The sequence below is a fragment of the Salmo salar genome, chromosome 12 (assembly GCF_965601325.2).
Source record: "Salmo salar chromosome 12, fSalSal1, whole genome shotgun sequence".
Classification (NCBI taxonomy): domain Eukaryota; kingdom Metazoa; phylum Chordata; class Actinopteri; order Salmoniformes; family Salmonidae; genus Salmo; species Salmo salar.
Genome location: NC_138302.1, coordinates 34,976,635 through 34,997,398, shown reverse-complemented (window position 1 = coordinate 34,997,398; position 20,764 = coordinate 34,976,635). Strand labels below are relative to the sequence as shown.

Genomic DNA, 20,764 nt, shown 5'->3' with positions numbered 1-20,764 from the left:
TATCTACATACTCATACTGGAGTCCACACACCAACACACACCTCTACCTACATACTCATACTGGAGTCCACAGACCAACACACACCTCTACCTACATACTCATACTGGAGTCCACAAACCTCTGCCTACATACTCATACTGGAGTCCACACACCTCTACCTACATACTCATACTGGAGTCCACACACCAACACACACCTCTACCTACATACTCATACTGGAGTCTACACACCTCTACCTACATACTCATACTGGAGTCCACACACCAACACACACCTCTACCTACATACTCATACTGGAGTCTACACACCAACACACACCTCTATCTACATACTCATACTGGAGTCCACACACCTCTACCTACATACTCATACTGGAGTCCACACACCTCTACCTACATACTCATACTGGAGTCCACACACCAACACACACCTCTACCTACATACTCATACTGGAGTCCACACACCAACACACACCTCTACCTACATACTCATACTGGAGTCTACACACCAACACACACCTCTACCTACATACTCATACTGGAGTCCACACACCTCTACCTACATACTCATACTGGAGTCCACACACCTCTACCTACATACTCATACTGGAGTCCACACACCAACACACACCTCTACCTACATACTCATACTGGAGTCTACACACCTCTACCTACATACTCATACTGGAGTCCACACACCAACACACACCTCTACCTACATACTCATACTGGAGTCTACACACCAACACACACCTCTACCTACATACTCATACTGGAGTCCACACACCAACACACACCTCTATCTACATACTCATACTGGAGTCCACACACCAACACACACCTCTACCTACATACTCATACTGGAGTCCACAGACCAACACACACCTCTACCTACATACTCATACTGGAGTCCACACACCTCTGCCTACATACTCATACTGGAGTCCACACACCTCTACCTACATACTCATACTGGAGTCCACACACCAACACACACCTCTACCTACATACTCATACTGGAGTCTACACACCTCTACCTACATACTCATACTGGAGTCCACACACCAACACACACCTCTACCTACATACTCATACTGGAGTCTACACACCAACACACACCTCTATCTACATACTCATACTGGAGTCCACACACCTCTACCTACATACTCATACTGGAGTCCACACACCTCTACCTACATACTCATACTGGAGTCCACACACCTCTACCTACATACTCATACTGGAGTCCACACACCAACACACACCTCTACCTACATACTCATACTGGAGTCTACACACCTCTACCTACATACTCATACTGGAGTCCACACACCAACACACACCTCTACCTACATACTCATACTGGAGTCTACACACCAACACACACCTCTACCTACATACTCATACTGGAGTCCACACACCAACACACACCTCTACCTACATACTCATACTGGAGTCCACACACCAACACACACCTCTACCTACATACTCATACTGGAGTCTACACACCAACACACACCTCTACCTACATACTCATACTGGAGTCCACACAACTCTACCTACATACTCATACTGGAGTCCACACACAACACACAAATTGAATTCGGCGCGAGACTACAGGCACAGTGGGAGGCCAGTATTCACCTTGTGAGAAGCACTGGAGACCTTGGGGCTTGAAACATAAGTGTGATGCATATTTAAAAGGAAGATAGACAATGAAGACACACACACACCTGAACGTGCACACCGACTGACTTCATCCCTTTTGCATACTTCACTTTCATAATGAAGTATGTTTGTCTGTGTGGGTGCGTGTGCGTACACAACAGGGATTCAAAAACACTCCCTGACTTCGTATGACAGTGAGGCTGCTCATGTTAAAGACATACATACATAATGCATGGACATTCTGTTAATTATGCATTGCCAACGCCTTCCATTGCGACGGTCTAAGTCATTATACATGTCTTACAGGGTTGTTTTGACCGCGTTGATAGGAGGGGCAACGAGAAGCTGCATTCTATCATGGTTTGGCTCTGGTCCAGGGCGTTATGTGAGGCTGAGCCTTCTTCCACTGCATCTGGATGAATGGAATGAATCAGGAGGTTGAAGTAACACCCTGGACCAGAGCTAGGCCAGATAGCTACAGAAGGTTTGATGGTTGGTCATGAGTCAACTAGCCTGCTGCATTGCTGCTGAAATGTGGACCCTCCACATGCAATACACAGGCGGCGTCCCATATGGCACCCTATTCCCTATATAGGGCACCATGTAAGGAATAGGGTGCCATTTGGGACGTATCAACAGTTGGTGTAGTTGCATCCGTTGGGATGATTGGATAACACTTGACATTAAGTTGCCCCTATTACGATGTAACTAACACGGTAATAACTGCTAACATAGTAGTTATAGGTTTTACTATGTCATTCCATGGTAATAGGGCTGTTGCGGAATCAGTTATTACACAACTGGAACAAGGAATGTGTAAGTACACATTAACTTGCCGAAGGTTATTCCACATGTGTGACTACGGATGTTATTACACACTCGGTTGTTCCACTATGTAACTACTGTTTTGTAACTACACATTTGAAAGTCAACTGTGAATGTTGGTCTCTGGGGAATATTCTCATTGCTGGGAGATCTAAGCACATACTGTATGTATACAGTCATTGCCAAAAGTATTGAGAATGAAACAAATATTAATTTTCACAAAGTTTGCTGCTTCAGTGTCTTTAGATATTTTTGTCAAATGTTACTATGGAATACTGAAGTATAATTACAAGCATTTCATAAGTGTCAAAGGCTTTTATTGACAATTACATGAAGTTGATGCAAAGAGTCAATATATGCAGTGTTGACTCTTCTTTTTCAAGACCTCTGCAATCTGCCCTGGCATGCGGTCAATTAACTTCTGGGCCACATCCTGACTGATGGCAGCCCATTCTTGCATAATCAATGCTTGGAGTTTGTCAGAATTTGTGGGTTTTTGTTTGTCCACCCGCCTCTTGAGGATTGACCACAAGTTCTCAATGGGATTAAGGTCTGGGGAGTTTCCTGGCCATGGACCCAAAATGTCAATGTTTTGTTCCCCGAGCCACTTAGTTATCACTTTTGCCTTATGGCAAGGTGCTCCATCATGCTGGAAAAGGCATTGTTCGTCACCAAACTGTTCCTGGATGGTTGGGAGAAGTTGCTCTCGGAGGATGTGTTGGTACCATTCTTTATTCATGGCTGTGTTCTTAGGCAAAATTGTGAGTAAGCCCACTCCCTTGGCTGAGAAGGAACCCCACACATGAATGGTCTTTGGATGCTTTACTGTTGGCATGACACAGGACTGCTGGTAGCGCTCACCTTGTCTTCTCCGGACAAGCTTTTTCCCGGATGCCCAAAACAATCGGAAAGGAGATTCATCAGAGAAAATGACTTTACCCCAGTCATCAGCAGTCCAATCCCTGTACCTTTTGCAGAATATCAGTCTGTCCCTGATGTTTTTCCTGGAGAGAAGTGGCTTCTTTGCTGCCCTTCTTGACACCACGCCATCCTCCAAAAGTCTTTGCCTCACTGTGCGTGCAGATGTACTCACACCTGCCTGCTGCCATTCCTGAGCAAGCTCTGTAATGGTGGTGCCCCGATCCCACAGCTGAATCAACTTCAGGAGACGGTCCTGGCGCTTGCTGGACTTTCTTGGGCGCCCTGAAGCCTTCTTCACAACAATTGAACCACTCTCCTTGAAGTTCTTGATGATCCGATAAATGTTTGATTTAGGTGCAATCTTACGGCAGCAATATCCTTGCCTGTGAAGCCCTTTTTGTGCAAAGCAATGATGACGGCATGTGTTTCCTTTCAGGTTACCATGGTTGACAGAGGAAGAACAATGATTCCTAGCACCACCATCCTTTTGAAGCTTCCAGTCTGTTATTCAAACTCAATCAGCATGACAGAGTGATCTCCAGCCTTGTCCTCGTCAACACTCACACCTGTGTTAACGAGAGAATCACTGACATGATGTCAGCTGGTTCTTTTCCCCTGACAGGGCTGAAATGCAGTGGAAATGTTTTTGGGGGATTCAGTTCATTTGCATGGCAAAGAGGGACTTTGCAATTAATTACAATTCATCTGATCACTCAACATTCTGGAGTATATGCAAATTGCCATCATACAAACTGAGGTAGCAGACTTTGTGAAAATGTATATTTGTGTCATTCTCAAAACTTCTGGCCACGACTGTACACTACCGTTCAGTTTGGGGTCACTTAGAAATTTCCCGCAAAACACCAGTCTCAACGTCAACAGCGAAGAGGCGACTCTGGGATGCTGGCCTCCTAGGCAGAGTTCCTCTGTCCAGTGTCTGTGTTATTTTGCCCATCTTAACCTTTTCTTTTTATTGGCCATTCTGAGATATTGCTTTTTCTTTGCAACTCTGCCTAGAAGGCAAGCATCCCGGAGTCGCCTCTTCACTGTTGACGTTGGGACTGGTGATTTGCGGGTACTATTTAATGAAGATGCCAGTTGAGGACTTGCGAGGCATCAGTTTCTCAAACTAGACACTAATGTACTTGTCCTCTTGCTCAATTGTGCACTGGGGCCTCCCACTCCTCTTTCTATTCTGGTTAGAGCCAGTTTGCTCTGTTCTGTGAAGGGAGTAGTACACAGCTTTCTACGAGATCTTCAGTTTCTTGGCAATTTCTCGCATGGAATAGCCTTCATTTCTCAGAACAAGAATAGACTGACGAGTTTCAGAAGAAAGTGCTTTGTTTCTGGCCATTTTGAGCCTGTAATCGAACCTACAAATGCTGATGCTCCAGATACTCAACTAGTCTAACGAAGACCAGTTTTATTGCTTTTATTGCTTCTTTAATCAGCACAATAGTTTCAGCTGTACTAACATAATTGCAAAAGGGTTTTCTAATGATCAATTAGCCTTTTAAAATTATAAACTTGGATTAGCTAACACAACGTGCCATTGGAACATAGGAGTGATGGTTGCTGATAATGAGCCTCTGTACGCCTACGTAGATATTCCATAAAAAAAATCAGCTATTTCCAGCTACAATAGTCATTTACAACATTAACAAGGTCTACACTGTATTTCTGATCAATTTGATGTTATTTTAAATGGACAATTACCTTTTCTTTCAAAAACAAGGACATTTATTTATAAGTGACCCCAAACTTTTGAACGGTAGCGTATATGTGAATAAAATGAGTAGTATTATTGTATTGTAGCCCATGCCGAGGCTTTGTCGTTAGAAAAGGTTGTCTTTTGTTCAGTGTGACGACTGAGGGACCATAGTCTAGTATATATATATATATATATATATATATATATATATATATATATATATATATATATATATATATATAGTATAGTATAGTATAGTATAGTATAGTCATAGTCATAGGTGTTTTGCCATGCTAAACAAATGGTGCTGGACCGGAATGGACTGTAACCTGTGAGAGTTGCCAAACAGACACCATTCAGATGCAGGCCAATCTGATTTGACAACAGACCAGGTGGGAGTCTGCCTGGACTCTACTATGGTGACAGACGGCCGCCGGACATTCACTGGTGGGTGTGTGTGTGTGTATTGTACACGTTTGTTCCCGCGTGTGTATGTGTATACATAAATGTGTGTGTGTGTGTGTGTGTGTGAGTGAGTGGGTGTTGTTACTCATCTGAATGAGAAACTGAGATCGCATCAGATAGTAGCGAACCACACACTCCTCAGTGGAGTAAATGTGCATTGTGTGTGACAACGGGCCAAACATACCAACGATTACAAAGCTACGATTGCGCCACCATTTCAATAATTTTGCATTAAAGAAGAAATAGGTTGTGTGTATGGATGTGTGTGTGTTTTGTGTGTGTGTGTGTGTCTCACCCCTTTGGGCTTGAAGGGGGGTTGGATCTCGCGGTTCTGGAGACGTTCCCAGTCGATGCGTCTGAAGAAGGCGTGCTCCCGGATGTCCCTCTCTCCCTCGGAGCCGCAGCCCAGACGCTTCGACGGGTGTTTGGTCATCAGCTGGGAGGGATAAGGAGGGAAAGGCCCTAGAGTTAGAATGGACATTCTACAGATAGAAATGTCACTATTGTGTCAATCAGGGAAGGACCATAGAGATAGGTTTCTGTAGATCTAAATGCCACTATGTGATCATCAGCAGGCGGAGGATGAGAGAGCCAGTTAGAACGGCTGGAGTAGACAGACCGTAGAAAAGATAGCCATAGAAAGACTAAATAGATTCCATATTCTATTATTTGCTCATTGGCTGAGGTTGGGAAAAGAAGAAGGGAGGAATGGGAACATGAGTCATTATGAGTTTAATGGAGAGCATTGAAATAGGATGAGTGGAACGGATAACAACAGACTCACAGCAAGTTAGTATTGGAATGAGGGTAGTCGAGAGACAATATGGGGGCAATTTTCTACGCTTCCTCTTTTTATTCTCTCTCTCTTATTTTCTCTTTTTTCTGGGTCAGTAGGGAGCCAAACAGATGGGGGTTGCTAAAAAGGAATTTGTCTCTCTTAGATGTAATGTGTTATTGTTGTCACTTACAATCGCACAGCAGGAGGCGACGTGGGGGCGCACTTTGAAGAAAACAACTCGACATTGAAAAACCATCAAACAAACTTATTTCCTTGTTAAACTAAAGGAGAAACCACACTCAAACAACATCATGGCAAATGTCAATAATGACAGGCACTCTTTGTGGGTTGGATTCCCACTGGGGCCTGCCGCGCGAAAATGTGCGAACGTACTACTGTAAGTTGTTTTGGATAAAAGCATCTGCTAAACGGCATATACAGTTGAAGTCAGAAGTTTACATACACCTTAGCTAAATACATTAAAACTCAGTTTTTCACAATTCCTGACATTTAATCCTAGTAAAAATTATCTGTCTTAGGTCAGTTAGGATCACCACTTTATTTTAAGAATGTGAAATGTCAGAACAATAGTAGAGAGAATGATTTATTTCAGCTTTTATTTCTTTCATCACATTCCCAGTTGGTCAGAAGTTTACATTTACTCAATTAATATTTGGTAGCATTGCCTTTAAATTGTTTAACTTGGGTCAAACATTTTGGGTAGCCTTCCACAAGCTTCCCACAATAAGTTAGGTGAATATTGGCCCATTCCTCCTGACAGAGCTGGTGTAACCGAGTCAGGTTAGCAGGCCTCCTTGCTCGCACACACCTTTTCAGTTCTGCCCACAAGTTTTCTATGGGATTGAGGTCAGGGCATTGTGATGGCCACTCCAATAACTTGAATTTGTTGTCCTTAAGCCATTTTGCCACAACTTTGGATGTATGCTTGGGGTCATTGTCCAGTTGGAAGACCCATTTGCGACCAAGCTTTAACTTCCTGACTGATGTCTTGAGATGTTGCTTCAATATATCTACATAATTTTCCTTGCTCATGATGCCATCTATTTTGTGAAGTGCACCAGTCCCTCCCTGCAGTAAAGCACCCCCACAACATGATGCTGCCACCCCCATGCTTCACGGTTGGGATGGTGTTCTTCGGCTTGCAAGCCTCCCCCTTTTTCCTCCAAACATAACGATGGTCATTATGGCCTAACAGTTCTATTTTTGTTTCATCAGACCAGAGGACATTTCTCCAAAAAGTACGATCTTCGTCCCCATGTGCAGTTGCAAACCGTAGTCTGGCTTTTTTATGGTGGTTTTGGAGCAGTGGCTTCTTTCTTGCTGAGCGGCCTTTCAGGTTATGTCGATATAAGACTCGTTTTACAGTGGATATAAATACTTTTGTACCCGTTTCCTCCAGCATCTTCACAAGGTCCTTTGCTGTTGTTCTGGGATTGATTTGAACTTTTCGCGCCAAAGTACGTTCATCTCTAGGAGACAGAACGAGTCTCCTTCCTGAGCGGTATGATGGCTGTGTGGTCCCATAGTGTTTTTACTTGCGTACTATTGTTTGTACAGATGAACGTGGTACCTTCAGGTGTTTGGAAATTGTTCCTGTGTGGCTCAGTTGGTAGAGCATGGTGTTTGCAACGCCAGGGTTGTGGGTTCGATTCCCATGGGGGACCAGTACGAAAAAAAAAGAAAAAAGAAATGTATTCACTACTGTAAGTCGCTCTGGATGAGAGCATCTGCTAAATGACTAAAATGTAAAATGTAATGAACCAGAAGGTTTTTTCTGAGGTCTTGGCTGATTTCTTTTGATTTTCCCATGATGTCAAGCAAAGAGGCACTGAGTTTGAAGGTAGGCCTTGAAATACATCCACAGGTACACCTCCAATTGACTCAAATTATGTCAATTAGCCTATCAGAAGCTTCTAAAGCCATGACAATTTTCTGGAATTTTCCAAGTTGTTTAAAGGCACAGTCAACTTAGTGTATGTAAACCTCTGACCCACTGGAGTTGTGATACAGTGAATTAGAAGTGAAATAATCTCTCTGTAAACATTTATTCGAAAAATGACTTGTTTCATGCTCAAAGTAGATGTCCTAATCGACTTTCCAAAACTATAGTTTGTTAACAAGAAATTTGTGGAGTGGTTGAAAAATGAGTTTTAATGACTCCAACCTAAAGTTATGTGTAAAAGTGTAAAGTTCCGACTTCAACTGTATTATATATTATAAAAAAAAGGAAAACAGTGTACTTTTTTATACAGTACCAGTCAAAGGTTTGGACACACCTACTCATTCCAAATGATTTTCTTTATTTTTACAATTTTCTACATTGTAGAATAATAGTGAAGACATAAAAACGATGAAATAACACATATGGAATCATGTAGTAACCCCAATTTTTTTTAACAATTCTAAATATATTTTATATTCTTCAAAGTAGCCTCCCTTTGCCTTGACAGCTTTGCACACTTTTGGCATTCTCTAAACCAGCTTCAGCTGGAATGCTTTTCCAACAGTCTTGAAGGAGTTCCCTCATATGCTGAGCACTTGTTGGCTGCTTTTCGTTCACTCTGCGGTGATTGTGATTGCCGGGTGATTGTGATTGCCAGGGCATCTGATGCAGCACTCCATCACTCTCCTTCTTGTTCAAATAGCCCTTACACAGCCTGGAGGCGTTCAGCTAGTCTGCTTCTCACAAAGACACGATGGCTGGAAACAAAAATCTCAAATTTGGACTCATCAGACCAAAAGGACAGATTTCCACCGGTTTAATGTCCATTGCAATGGTTTCTTAGCCCAAGCAAGTCTCTTCTTCTTATTGGTGTCCTTTAGTAGTGGTTTCTTTAGCGCAATATGACCATGAAGGCCTGATTCACGCAGTCTCCTCTGAACAGTTGATGTTGAGATGTGTCTGTTACTTGAACTCCGTGAAGCATTTATTTGGGCTGCAATTTCTGAGGCTGGTAACGCTAATGAACTTATCCTCTGAAAGCAGAGGTAACTCTGGGTCTTCATTTCCTGTGGCAGTCCTCATGAGAGCCAGTTTCATCATAGCACTTGAAGAAACTTTCAAAGTTCTTGACATTTTCCGGATTGACTGACGGTCATGTCTTAAAGTAATGATGGACTGTTGTTTCTCCTTGCTTATTTGAGATGTTCTTGCCATAATATGGACTTGGTCTTATACCAAATAGGGCTATCTTCTGTATGCCACCCCTACCCTGTCACAACACAACTGATTGGCTGAAATGCAATAAGAAGGAAAGAAATTTCACAAATTAAGTTTTAACAAGGCACACCTGTTAAATGAAATGCATTCCAGGTGACTACCTCATGAAGCTGGTTGGGAGAATGTCAAGAGTGTGCAAAGGATGGCTACTTTGAAGAATCTCAAATATAATTTGTTTAACACTTTTTTGGTTACTACATGACTCCATATGTGTTATTTCATAGTTTTGATGTCTTCACTATTATTCTACAATGTAGAAAACAGTAACAAATAAAGAAAAATGAGTAGGTGTTCTAAAACTTTGGACTGGAACTGTATATTAATTTTGAAAATATATTTTCCTTTATTATTTTCCCCTAACCCTACCATCCCTCCCCTAATTTGAGTATACTAATGAACAGCAACACTTAGGATTCTACATCCAGCTTATACATACTATATACATTTTACGGACACAGTATATCTTACAGCAGTTTACATTCCTAGTTGAACACGAATTCTACCTTGTTTTTCTCTTTCTTTCTTTAAGTTTCTTAACAGCGCGCGTGGAGTTAGATAGCCCTATTAGAACGTTGCCCACCTATATTGGAACATAACGCTCATTAGGAGTGCGTGTTTGTCAGTGGGCGTGCGTTACATCAGCAGGGGGTGACATTGGTTGCATAGCCAGCCTTGCAGGTACAGTACAGTTTCTTAACAGAAAAACATAATGTGTTGTCATTGAAAAACAGTTTTCCTGACCGTATCCAAAATTGCACCCTATCCCCTATGTAGTGCACTACTTTTGACCAGAGTCTCTGTCGTGGGAGGAAGAGTGATATCCATTGCAATTTATTTTTAGATTGAAACTCTGAACTTTTGGCAGCAACATAGCATCTGGGTATAGTGGAATTTACTGTAGGATAGCATAGGATGGGGGAGTAAAACGAATCCAGATATTTATCTAACTCCATAAACCTTAAGCTGCATTTGCTCAGGCCTCTAGCCCAACACTCACTCACCAAACCATGACTCTCTCTGTAATTCTCCTGAACCCAGTCGCCAGCCCAGTCCCGATATTCTATCCCATTCGTCATTTCACAGTCTTTGGAAGGGAGTTTGAGGTGAGTCTGTGAACGTGTGTGTGTGTGAGTGAGTAATCTTAGCTGGTCTAAAGGTGCAGAAAACTCATCCCAGCTGCAGTGTGAAGAGGCAAGGGAGAGTAATGAGAAAAGCTTGGCTAGAGCGCCTTCACACCTCTCCTCTCCTCTCCTCAAAAACTGCAGTGACACAGCGGTGGGGTGATGGCAGCAAAGCATGCTGGGTAATGTAACAACGCCAAAAATAACAGCCAGTCCCCATCTACTCCTGTCGTCTGTCGGTGGCAGCCACAGTATTGTGACTTAGACACACGTGTGTGTGTGTCACAGCTGGTGAAAAGGAAAAAGTAATTTGTCAGGGTTGTGTTCACAGGTCATGCTGTTCCCCTACACGTTACGAACGTGAAAAGGGAACCCTTGTACGCTGCAAACGGAATCCTGTCTGCTTTGCTTGACTTCACCTTCAAAATGTAATCTTGAGGCCCAAAAGCGGCCTGAGAATCAGTCTGTCTGTCTATGGCTGGTGAGCTAAGGGATCATGACCAGGTTCTCAGTGTTCTCTCCTTGCTAGAACACACACACACATGCCCGCACGCGCACACACCTCCCCGAGACCTTTTATTCATGCGAGCCTTAGAGGATGGCCCGTCCACAAAGGCAGAGTATTGGATCAAAGCAAATCCCCCATCTGCAGAAACAATGGAGGGACCTCACTCTCTTCCCCATGGGCCCTGGTCAAAAGTAGTGCACTACAAAGGGAATAGGGTGCCATTTGGGATAGACGGAGGGATTTGAGGTAAAACGCTGTAGGACATTTCTGCTGCAACCTAAATACTACAGATGTAGAATCTTAATTTTTTTGAGGAGAGAGCGATGCGAAAGAGGCGGAGACAAAGAGAGCGAGAGAGAGGGTTTGCAGAGAAATTGAGGGGCAGACAGATTGAAGAGACAGTTGTTAGAAAGTGGTGGTAGTGTGAGAAAGGGGGAGAGTAAGAGAGGGAGAAAGGGATAGAGAGAGGGCTAGATAGAAGGAGAGGTAGAGAGGATGTGTGAGCTGTGAGGGTTGAAGTGGGGAGGTGTGGACACGAGTGTGTTATCACACAGCTCAGCCCCGGAACTGGAATCTCTCCTCCTGCTCGTGTTATTAGTGCCTTCTCTTCTCTCACACACGCACACCTTTCCCTATGTGTCTCCCTCTTTCTCTGCCTTTAATTAGTTTTTGGCACAATATGGCTGCCGTCCAATATATGCACACAGGTGGGTACTAGGAGAGATGGAGACCCACACACTGTCAAAAATAAGGAAAAATTAGCTTTAAGCTTTTAAGTCTCCATCTCTCCTTGTTCTCCTATTTTGAGACCTACGCACCTGTAACAGACAATATTTGATCTAAAGGACCTTCAGAGAGCGCAGACGGCCACCCACCATAACACAGGTGGGCGCTACATCGGTGATGAATAGGGGTGAGGTACACACATCCATAACTCCTCACTGTGCTTCTCCAATCCCGCTTGTTTTGAATCCACTTCCCCCCTATAGTACAGTATGCCCATAGCTATGTAGGTAGTAACCCCCGTGCCTATAGACTACAGTAATAGATCCTTCAATGACAAAACCTCCAGTCTAAAAGGTTACATGTCAAAGTCAGTCATATCTATCGACATAGAGTCTATCGACATATCACTTCATGCTCTTCCTACTGTACATGCTAATGGGTAGTGTCTTCATAAAGGTTATTGTAAAGACGGCTTCAAAAGGTTGACTTCATGAAGTGTTAATAATTGGACCTAGGTCACAGTGGGTATGGGACTAAGTGTTATTGATGACAGAGGACGAGAGAAGGGGTGAGAGACTAGCTTCAAAGGGGAGTGGGGAAGACCATGGGTTTAAGGGTGATGGTTGTGGGGCAGGATGTGAAGGCATAGGGGCCATAGAAATATAATGACATTGAATTTAATGGGAATTTCCATTCTAGTAATTCTATTTCTATGAGAGGGGCTGAGGTTCAAAGGGTTCTTTGGGTCAAAGGTCGTACTCACCCCTTTGCAGATGGACACGGCCTCTTTGGACATTTGCTTGGGGTACGACACGTTGTGCTCCATGATGGACTGGAAGAGCTCGTCCTCATCCTCACCATCAAACGGGGGCTGGGGAACAACACGTTATATAGAACGTTATGTGCATAGAATGTTATATGCATGTTGTAAATATGTTGCGAATGTTGTATACATGTAAATATTTTGAAAATGTTTCATACATGTTGTAAATACTTTGCAAATGTTATGCACGTTGTAAATACTTTGCAAATGCTATATACACGTTGTAAATACTTTGCAAATGCTATATACATGTTGTAAATATGTTGTGAATGCTATATACATGTTGTAAATATGTTGTGAATGCTATATACATGTTGTAAATATGTTGTGAATGCTATATACATGTTGTAAATATGTTGTGAATGCTATATACATGTTGTAAATATGTTGACAATATTATGTAAATGTTGACACATCAGAATGTGTAGTACATCTGTAATGACCTCAAATATGACTTATCAGTAATTTTGACCTTCACCTTTAATCAAACGAGTAAATTCATGATAATCTATCTAGTATCTTAATATCATAGCTATTTTTCAGGGGTCATTTCTAAACAGGGCCCAGTCCGCAACTCAGCAGAGTCTGTAATGCAGATGTCAACTGTATAAAAAGTCAGCTTTAATTGAATATTAGGAGAACAAAGACAATTAGAAATGTAATGCTGGCTACACAAACAGACAGAAAAGCTGGCCTCACAGGACTGCTTAAAACAGCTTGGCAGAAAAAGGGAAACATTTTCTTTGAAAAACACCAATTTGACACTGTGTGCTGTGGTGATTGTGTCCGACACTAGCTTGCTGTTTTAATTTTTGTATCAAGGGGATTCCCAAGCAGAGTATTGTGAACAGAGTATTGTGGGGGGAAAATTAAGTCAAAAGGTTGTTGCCAGAGGCATTATCGGAATAAACAGAATAAACATGAACTAGCCTGGTTAACCCTTCGATGGCCTAAAGTTCCAAACATTGTCATAAAAACACACATGGAAGAATTGTCTTTGCTGATGAACATTTACACTTCGGTACCAAAGCACCTGCACAAAGCCATTGTATGTGTGTATATTCTACTCTCCAGTAATACAACTGAATAAGGGTTGTTATAGTGGCTTGTTGCGCAAGAGCGAGAGAGAGAGAGATAGAGGAAAAAAAATAGAAAAAATATACAAAAAGCTTAAGAAACGGAAGATAAAAAAAATCAACGAAAGAGGTCTAGACCATAGAGAGTGAAAGAAACAAGTTCCATACAAAAGTTGCCAGCTGGGAGGGAAATGGACTCGATGGTCCAGCTATTTTCTCCCTCCACCTCTATCATTACTAACCATAATGTACACATTGTGACATCATGAATGTAATATTTTTCCACTAGACTAAACCCTTTGGCAAGAGATACCTAGGCTGCTTTCTGCTCTCTTTATCAGATACACAGTACACTGCACTGAACACCCTCTTGAGAGGGAAACACACACCACCCACACAGTCGACCCATCCCCCCTACAATCCTAAGGTCATATAAGCCAAATGAACTACTTTCGGCCTTTGAGTGTGTACTGTAAAAGGGTATAAAACCCATTTTCCTGCCCCAGGGCCTTCCCTCAGTAGATGGCTGGGCTGCTGCTCATCCATCACGCCATCTGTTTCTGCCCAGTGAACGGGACAGGATGAAGCTCCTGGCCACTGGTGTCCCAAACACACAGGGAGCAAACACACCCATCACCCTTACTGAACACAGCAGTAGGAAGTTAGCACTGGCCGCATCTCAAATGGCGCCCTATATGGCTATACCCTATGTAGTGTACAGTGTAGGCTGGTGGGAGGCGCTATAGGAGGATCTGCTCATTATAATGGCTGGAATGGAATTAATGGAATGGTATCAAACACATCATGGATATCACGTTTGACTCCGTTCCATTAATACCATTCCAGCTATTACAATTAGCCCATCCTCCTCTGGTAGTAGGGCTCTGGTCAAAAGTAGTACACTATATAGGGAATAGGGTACCATTTTGGACGCTCACTCAGAGTAATCGATAGCGTAGCCGCTTAGCCAGTCAACTGACTAACTTTTTGAGTTGCCCTTACTGATGGTAGGGACGGTTATGGACATAACCGAAAAGCATCTGTTAAGCCTTTACACTCATACCCATACACGGGTTGAACATGGCAGATTGGAACACAGTGGCTGTACAGTAACATGCTATACATGACGTCAGAGCTCTGGCTCTGCACTTCTCAGCGCTGTATGGGTTTTGACTGACAGCCATTCTGAACTTGAGCACCTCGCAAGACAAGAAGTTGCCCCCATCCTTCCAGGTAGTTGGGGAACTTTAGCAAATGTTTTGTTGTCTCACTGAGGGATATGCTGTAAATTAAGAGGACTCTGTATTTTGAAAGATGAGACATGAGGATTATAGTAAATACCGCTTTGATATCATACATGTAAGCCAAACACTCATCCAAATGTGCACTTCACATTTCCATATAAATTATACTCATGTCATATACAGTGTGGCCAATTAATTAGGGCCGATTTAAAGTTTTCATAACAATCAGTAATCGGCATTTTTGGACGCCGATTATGGCCGATTACATTGCATTCCACGAGGAAACTGTGTGGCAGCCTGACCACCTGTTATGCGAGTGCAGCAAGGCGCCAAGGTATGTTGCTAGCTAACATTAAACTTATCTTACAAAAAACAATCTTCACATAATCACTAGTTAACTACACATGGTTGATGATATTACTAGGTTAACTAGCTTGTCCTGCATTGAATATAATCAATGCGGTGCCTGTTAATTTATCATCGAATCACAGCCTACTTTGCCAAACGGGGGATTATTTACCAAATGCACATTTGCGAAAAAAGCACAATCGTTGCACGAATGTACCTAACCATAAACATCAATGCCTTTCTTAAAATCAATACACAGAAGTATATTTTTTTTAAACCTGCATATTTAGTTAAAAGAAATTCATGTCAGCAGGCAATATTAACTAGGGAAACTGTGTCACTTCTCTTGCGTTCATTGCATACAGTCAGGGTATATGCAACAGTTTGGGCCGCCTGGCTCGTTGCGAACTAATTTGCCAGAATTTTACATAATTATGACATAACACTGAAAGTTGTGCAATGTAACAGCAATATTTAGACTTAGGGATGCCACCCGTTAGATAAAATACGTAACGGTTCCGTATTTCACTGAAAGAATAAACGTTTTGTTTTCGAAATGATAGTTTCCGGATTTGACCATATTAATGACCAAAGACTCTTATTTCTGTGTTTATTATATTATAGTCAGACTGCTCTATGATTTGATAGAGCAGTCTGACTGAGCGGTGGTAGGCAGCAGCAGGCTCGTAAGCATTCAATCAAACAGCACTTTCCTGCATTTGCCAGCAGCTCTTCGCTGTGCTTCAAGCATTGCGCTGTTTATGACTTCAAGCCTATCAATTCCCGAGATTAGGCTGGCAATATTAAAGTACCTATTAGAACATCCAATAGTCAAAGGCATATGAAATACAAATGGTATAGAGAGAAATAGTCCTATAATAACTATAACCTAAAACTTCTTACCTGGGAATATTGAAGACTCATGTTAAAAGGAACCACCAGCTTTCATATGTTCTGAGCAAGGAACTGAAATGTCAGCTTTTTTACATGGCACATATTGCACTTTTACTTTCTTCTCCAACACTTTGTTTTTGCATTATTTAAACCAAATTGAACACGTTTCATTATTTATTTGAGACTAAATTGATTTTATTGATGTATTATATTAAGTTAACCTGTTAGGGCTAGGGGGCAGTATTGACACGGCTGGATAAAAAACGTACCCGATTTAATCTGGTTACTACTCCTGCCCAGTAACTAGAATATGCATATAATTATTGGCTTTGGATAAAAAAACACCCTAAAGTTTCTAAAACTGTTTGAATGGTGTCTGTGAGTATAACAGAACTCCTATGGCAGGCCAAAACCTGAGAAGATTTCAAGCAGGAAGTGGCCTGTCTGAGAAGTAGTGTTTCATCTTGGCTCTTTTTATTGAAGACTCAGGATCTGTGCAATAACGTGACACTTCCTACGTCTTCCATAGGGTCTCAGAGCCCGGGAAAACGTTGAACGATATCGAGGCAAGCTCTGGCTGAAACACTTTATCGCTTTTGGCAAGTGGCCGCTCAGAGTACTATGGGCTTAGGCGCGTGCCCGCTTCGACCGAATGCTTTCTTTTCCTTTGTCTGTTTATCTAAACGCAGATTCCCGGTCGGAATATTATCGCTTTTTTATGAGAAAAATGGCATAAAAATTGATTTTAAACAGCGGTTGACATGCTTCGAAGTACGGTAATGGAATATTTAGAAATCTTTTGTCACGAATTGCGCCATGCTCGTCACCCTTATTTAGCCTTTAGGATAGTGTCTAGAACGCACGAACAAAACGCCGCTGTTTGGATATAACGATGGATTATTTTGGACCAAACCAACATTTGTTATTGAAGTAGAAGTCCTGGGAGTGCATTCTGACAAAGACAACAAAGGTAATAACATTTTTCTTATAGTAAATCTGACTTTGATGAGTGCTAAACCTGCTGGGTGTCTAAATAGCTAGCCCTGTGATGCCGGGCTATCTACTGAGAATATTGCAAAATGTGCTTTCACCGAAAAGCTATTTTAAAATCGGACATATCGAGTGCATAGAGGAGTTCTGTATCTATAATTCTTCAAATAATTGTTATGCTTTTAGTGAACGTTTATCGTGAGTAATTTAGTAAATTCACCGGCAGTGTTCGGTGGGAATGCTAGTCACATGCTAGTCACATGCTAATGTAAAAAGCTGGTTTTTGATATAAATATGAACTTGATTGAACAAAACATGCATGTATTGTATAACATAATGTCCTAGGGTTGTCATCTGATGAAGATCATCAAAGGTTAGTGCTACATTTAGCTGTGGTTTGGGTTTATGTGACATTATATGCTAGCTTGAAAAATGGGTGTCTGATTATTTCTGGCTCGGTACTCTGCTGACATAATCTAATGTTTTGCTTTCATTGTAAAGCCTTTTTGAAATCGGACAGTGTGGTTAGATTAACGAGAGTCTTATCTTTAAAATGATGTAAAATAGTCATATTTTGAAAAATTGAAGTAATATCATATCTAAGGTATTTGAATAACGCGCCACAGGATTCAACTGGCCCATAGAGGTTAAAATAAGTGTTCATTCAGTATTGTTGTAATTGTCATTATTACTATATATATATATATATATATATATATATATATATATATATATAAAAAAAGAAAAATCGTCCGATTAATTGGTATCGCTTTTTTTGGGGTCTTCCAATAATCGGTATCGGCGTTGAAAAACCATAATTGGTCGACCTCTAGTAGAGAGAGCTGGGGGGCACACTCACCTGTCCTGCCAACATTTCATAGAGCAGCACTCCGTATGCCCACCAATCCACTGATAGCCCATATGGCTGGTATGCAATAATCTGGGGAGGGAGAGAGGGAGAGAGGGAGAGAGAGAGAGAGAGAGAGAGAGAGAGAGAGAGAGAGAGAGAGAGAGAGAGAGAGAGAGAGAGAGAGAGAGAGAGAGAGAGAGAGAGAGAGAGAGAGAGAGAAAGAGACAGAGAGAGAGGGATGAAAAGAGTTACATGGGATTAGATAAGACAATGTACATGTTCACAGAAGGTGAAATGCTGACAAAGTATATACACATTACAGACAAAGAGACAGCCACACACACATTTTTTTTAAACTTTTACTCACACCACACTCTGCATCAGCTACAGTAACACACACACACACACACACACACACACACCTTTCACATTGTCGGCACGATATGTCTATTGCTAACTGACAGTACCCAAGAGAGCCCGAGACACATGCCTTTCACACACGCCCCACCAGTCAATCTATCTCTTATTAGCATCCTCTTCTAGAGGGAACCTGGTTCATTACTGATAGAGCAGGCACATCCTGTCAACCAGTTTCACCATCTGCTGTTGTATCCCCCTAGCTTATCATTGGATCCATTCTAATGAAGACATGAGACAGCTTTGCCGGAGAGAAGTACTGCTATGTTGTAGAGGGAAAATGCATTGATGCAAAGTAAAGTACTGTTGTGACGTCCATGGGAGAATTCACTGATGCTAAATAAATGGAGGGAGACAATGTTATTGTTTTGTGAAGTGGTGGGTGGCGTAGCTCTACTTGTGCAATAACAGCTGGGGTAAGTATGCCCACGCATGCAAGAACACATTATGCATGCATGTGCATATAAAGAGACTTTCATTGAACATATAGTAGAAGCAGAGAACAAGATACCTGAAGCCCCAACAGTGCTAGGGGAGAAGCAGCTGCACAACTACAAGGCTACCGGCAGAAATGAAGCTGAAGAGGTGCCTTGAGTATCAGAAGGAAAACACGAGTGTCTTACTGTGTCATGTTGGAAAGTGTAGCAAATGGGAACTTCTTCTCAGAGGACGTGTCCAATAAAACGAGTGCATCAATTAATACATCAACACGAGGGACTGCCGGAGGAAGGCCATCAATAAAAGATAGGCCATTATGTCATGGAGATGAGGTGGGGAAAGAGGTCAGTGCTTTGTTTTTCACGCACAGTATAAGGAGAGGGTGTCTTTGTGTGTATGTGTGTGTGTCTTTGTATGTGTGTAAGGAGAGTGTGTCTTTGTGTAAGGAGAGTGTGTATTTGTGTGTGATCTTACTTGAAGAGGCACTACACAGTTCATCGTAAAGATGGCCGTCACGCCTTAATACACCTGACAAAAGCACTTGATCTCCTTAATAGTAACCCACCATGACAGTAAGTATATCATGTAGGTTAAACTCTTATGAATAGGTATGCATATGCATAACAGATGATGATATGCAGTGATTATGAATGAGCAATGTTAAGCTTTTAATGAGCTGATCAGAGTTACGCTGCTAATGTAGTTGGTGTTTAACTCCAGTCTCTGTTGTACATTCATACAAGCACCCACAAACACTCTCCTCTTTCTTCCACTCTCTATCACACACACACACACCTTTTCCGCCCACCATCACATGGTAGGTGTGGTATGTGAGAGCTGTTCTTCTCCACATTGCCCTGTGACTTTTTCTGTGTAACACCTGACATCCGCCTGCCCCTTGAGAGCCCTGAAAGGCACCTCTGGCTCTGCACTGTGCAGTCATGACACGCAAGCCACTTACCTTCGGGCTTCAGTGAGCTGGTGTGTCCACCCGAACACCCATCCATCCACAGTGAGCTGGTGTGTCCACCCGAACACCCATCCATCCACACACATGCACACATACAAGCACATACTCCTACACTGGCTGGCAATCACAAACAAACTCAGTCATCCCTCTCTTACACATACGCGAGCACACAAGCAAGACCTTAACCTGTTTCCCTAACAATAAATACAATATTTGATTGTTTTCTGTTTGGTCGTCCTGTCTTTTTGGCTTACCAGGCCATACTCCGTCTCAAACTAAACTGAACAGGTCAAAATTGATTCCATGAGTATATGAATCTTTCTCCATGAGCAACACTACCGGTCAAAAGTTCTATAACACCTACTCATTCAAGGGTTTTTCTTTATTTTTACAATTTTCTAAATTGTAGAATAATAGTGAAGACATCAAAACTATGAAATAACACACAGGGAATCATGTAGTAACCAAAAAAAGTGTGAAACAAATCAAAATATATTTTATATTTGAGATTCTTCAAATAGCCACCCTTTGTCTTGATGGCAGCTTTGCACACTCTTGGCATTCTCAAAACCAGCTTCACCTGGAATGCTTTTCCAACAGTCTTGAGGAGCTCCCACATATGCTGAGCACTTGTTGGCTACTTTTCCTTCACTCTGCAGGCCAACTCATCCCAAACCATCTCAATTTGGTTGAGGTCGGGGGATTGTGGAGGCCAGGTTATCTGATGCAGCACTCCATCACTCTCCTTCT

The 20,764-nt window shown here is 42.1% G+C and overlaps 1 protein-coding gene across 2 annotated transcripts in view; it reads right to left on the bottom strand.

Moving 5' to 3' along the window:
• LOC106564882 (protein kinase C alpha type) overlaps positions 1-20,764 on the bottom strand; it is a 322,652-nt gene that overhangs the window by 103,986 nt on the left and 197,902 nt on the right. For both annotated transcript variants that reach the window (XM_014131369.3, XM_014131371.3), the window contains 3 exons: positions 18,199-18,279; positions 12,728-12,835; positions 5,886-6,026 (listed from right to left, as the gene is read on the bottom strand). In XM_014131369.3, the coding sequence (XP_013986844.1) occupies positions 5,886-6,026; positions 12,728-12,835; positions 18,199-18,279 (330 nt within the window). The remainder of the gene's footprint in view (positions 1-5,885; positions 6,027-12,727; positions 12,836-18,198; positions 18,280-20,764) is intronic.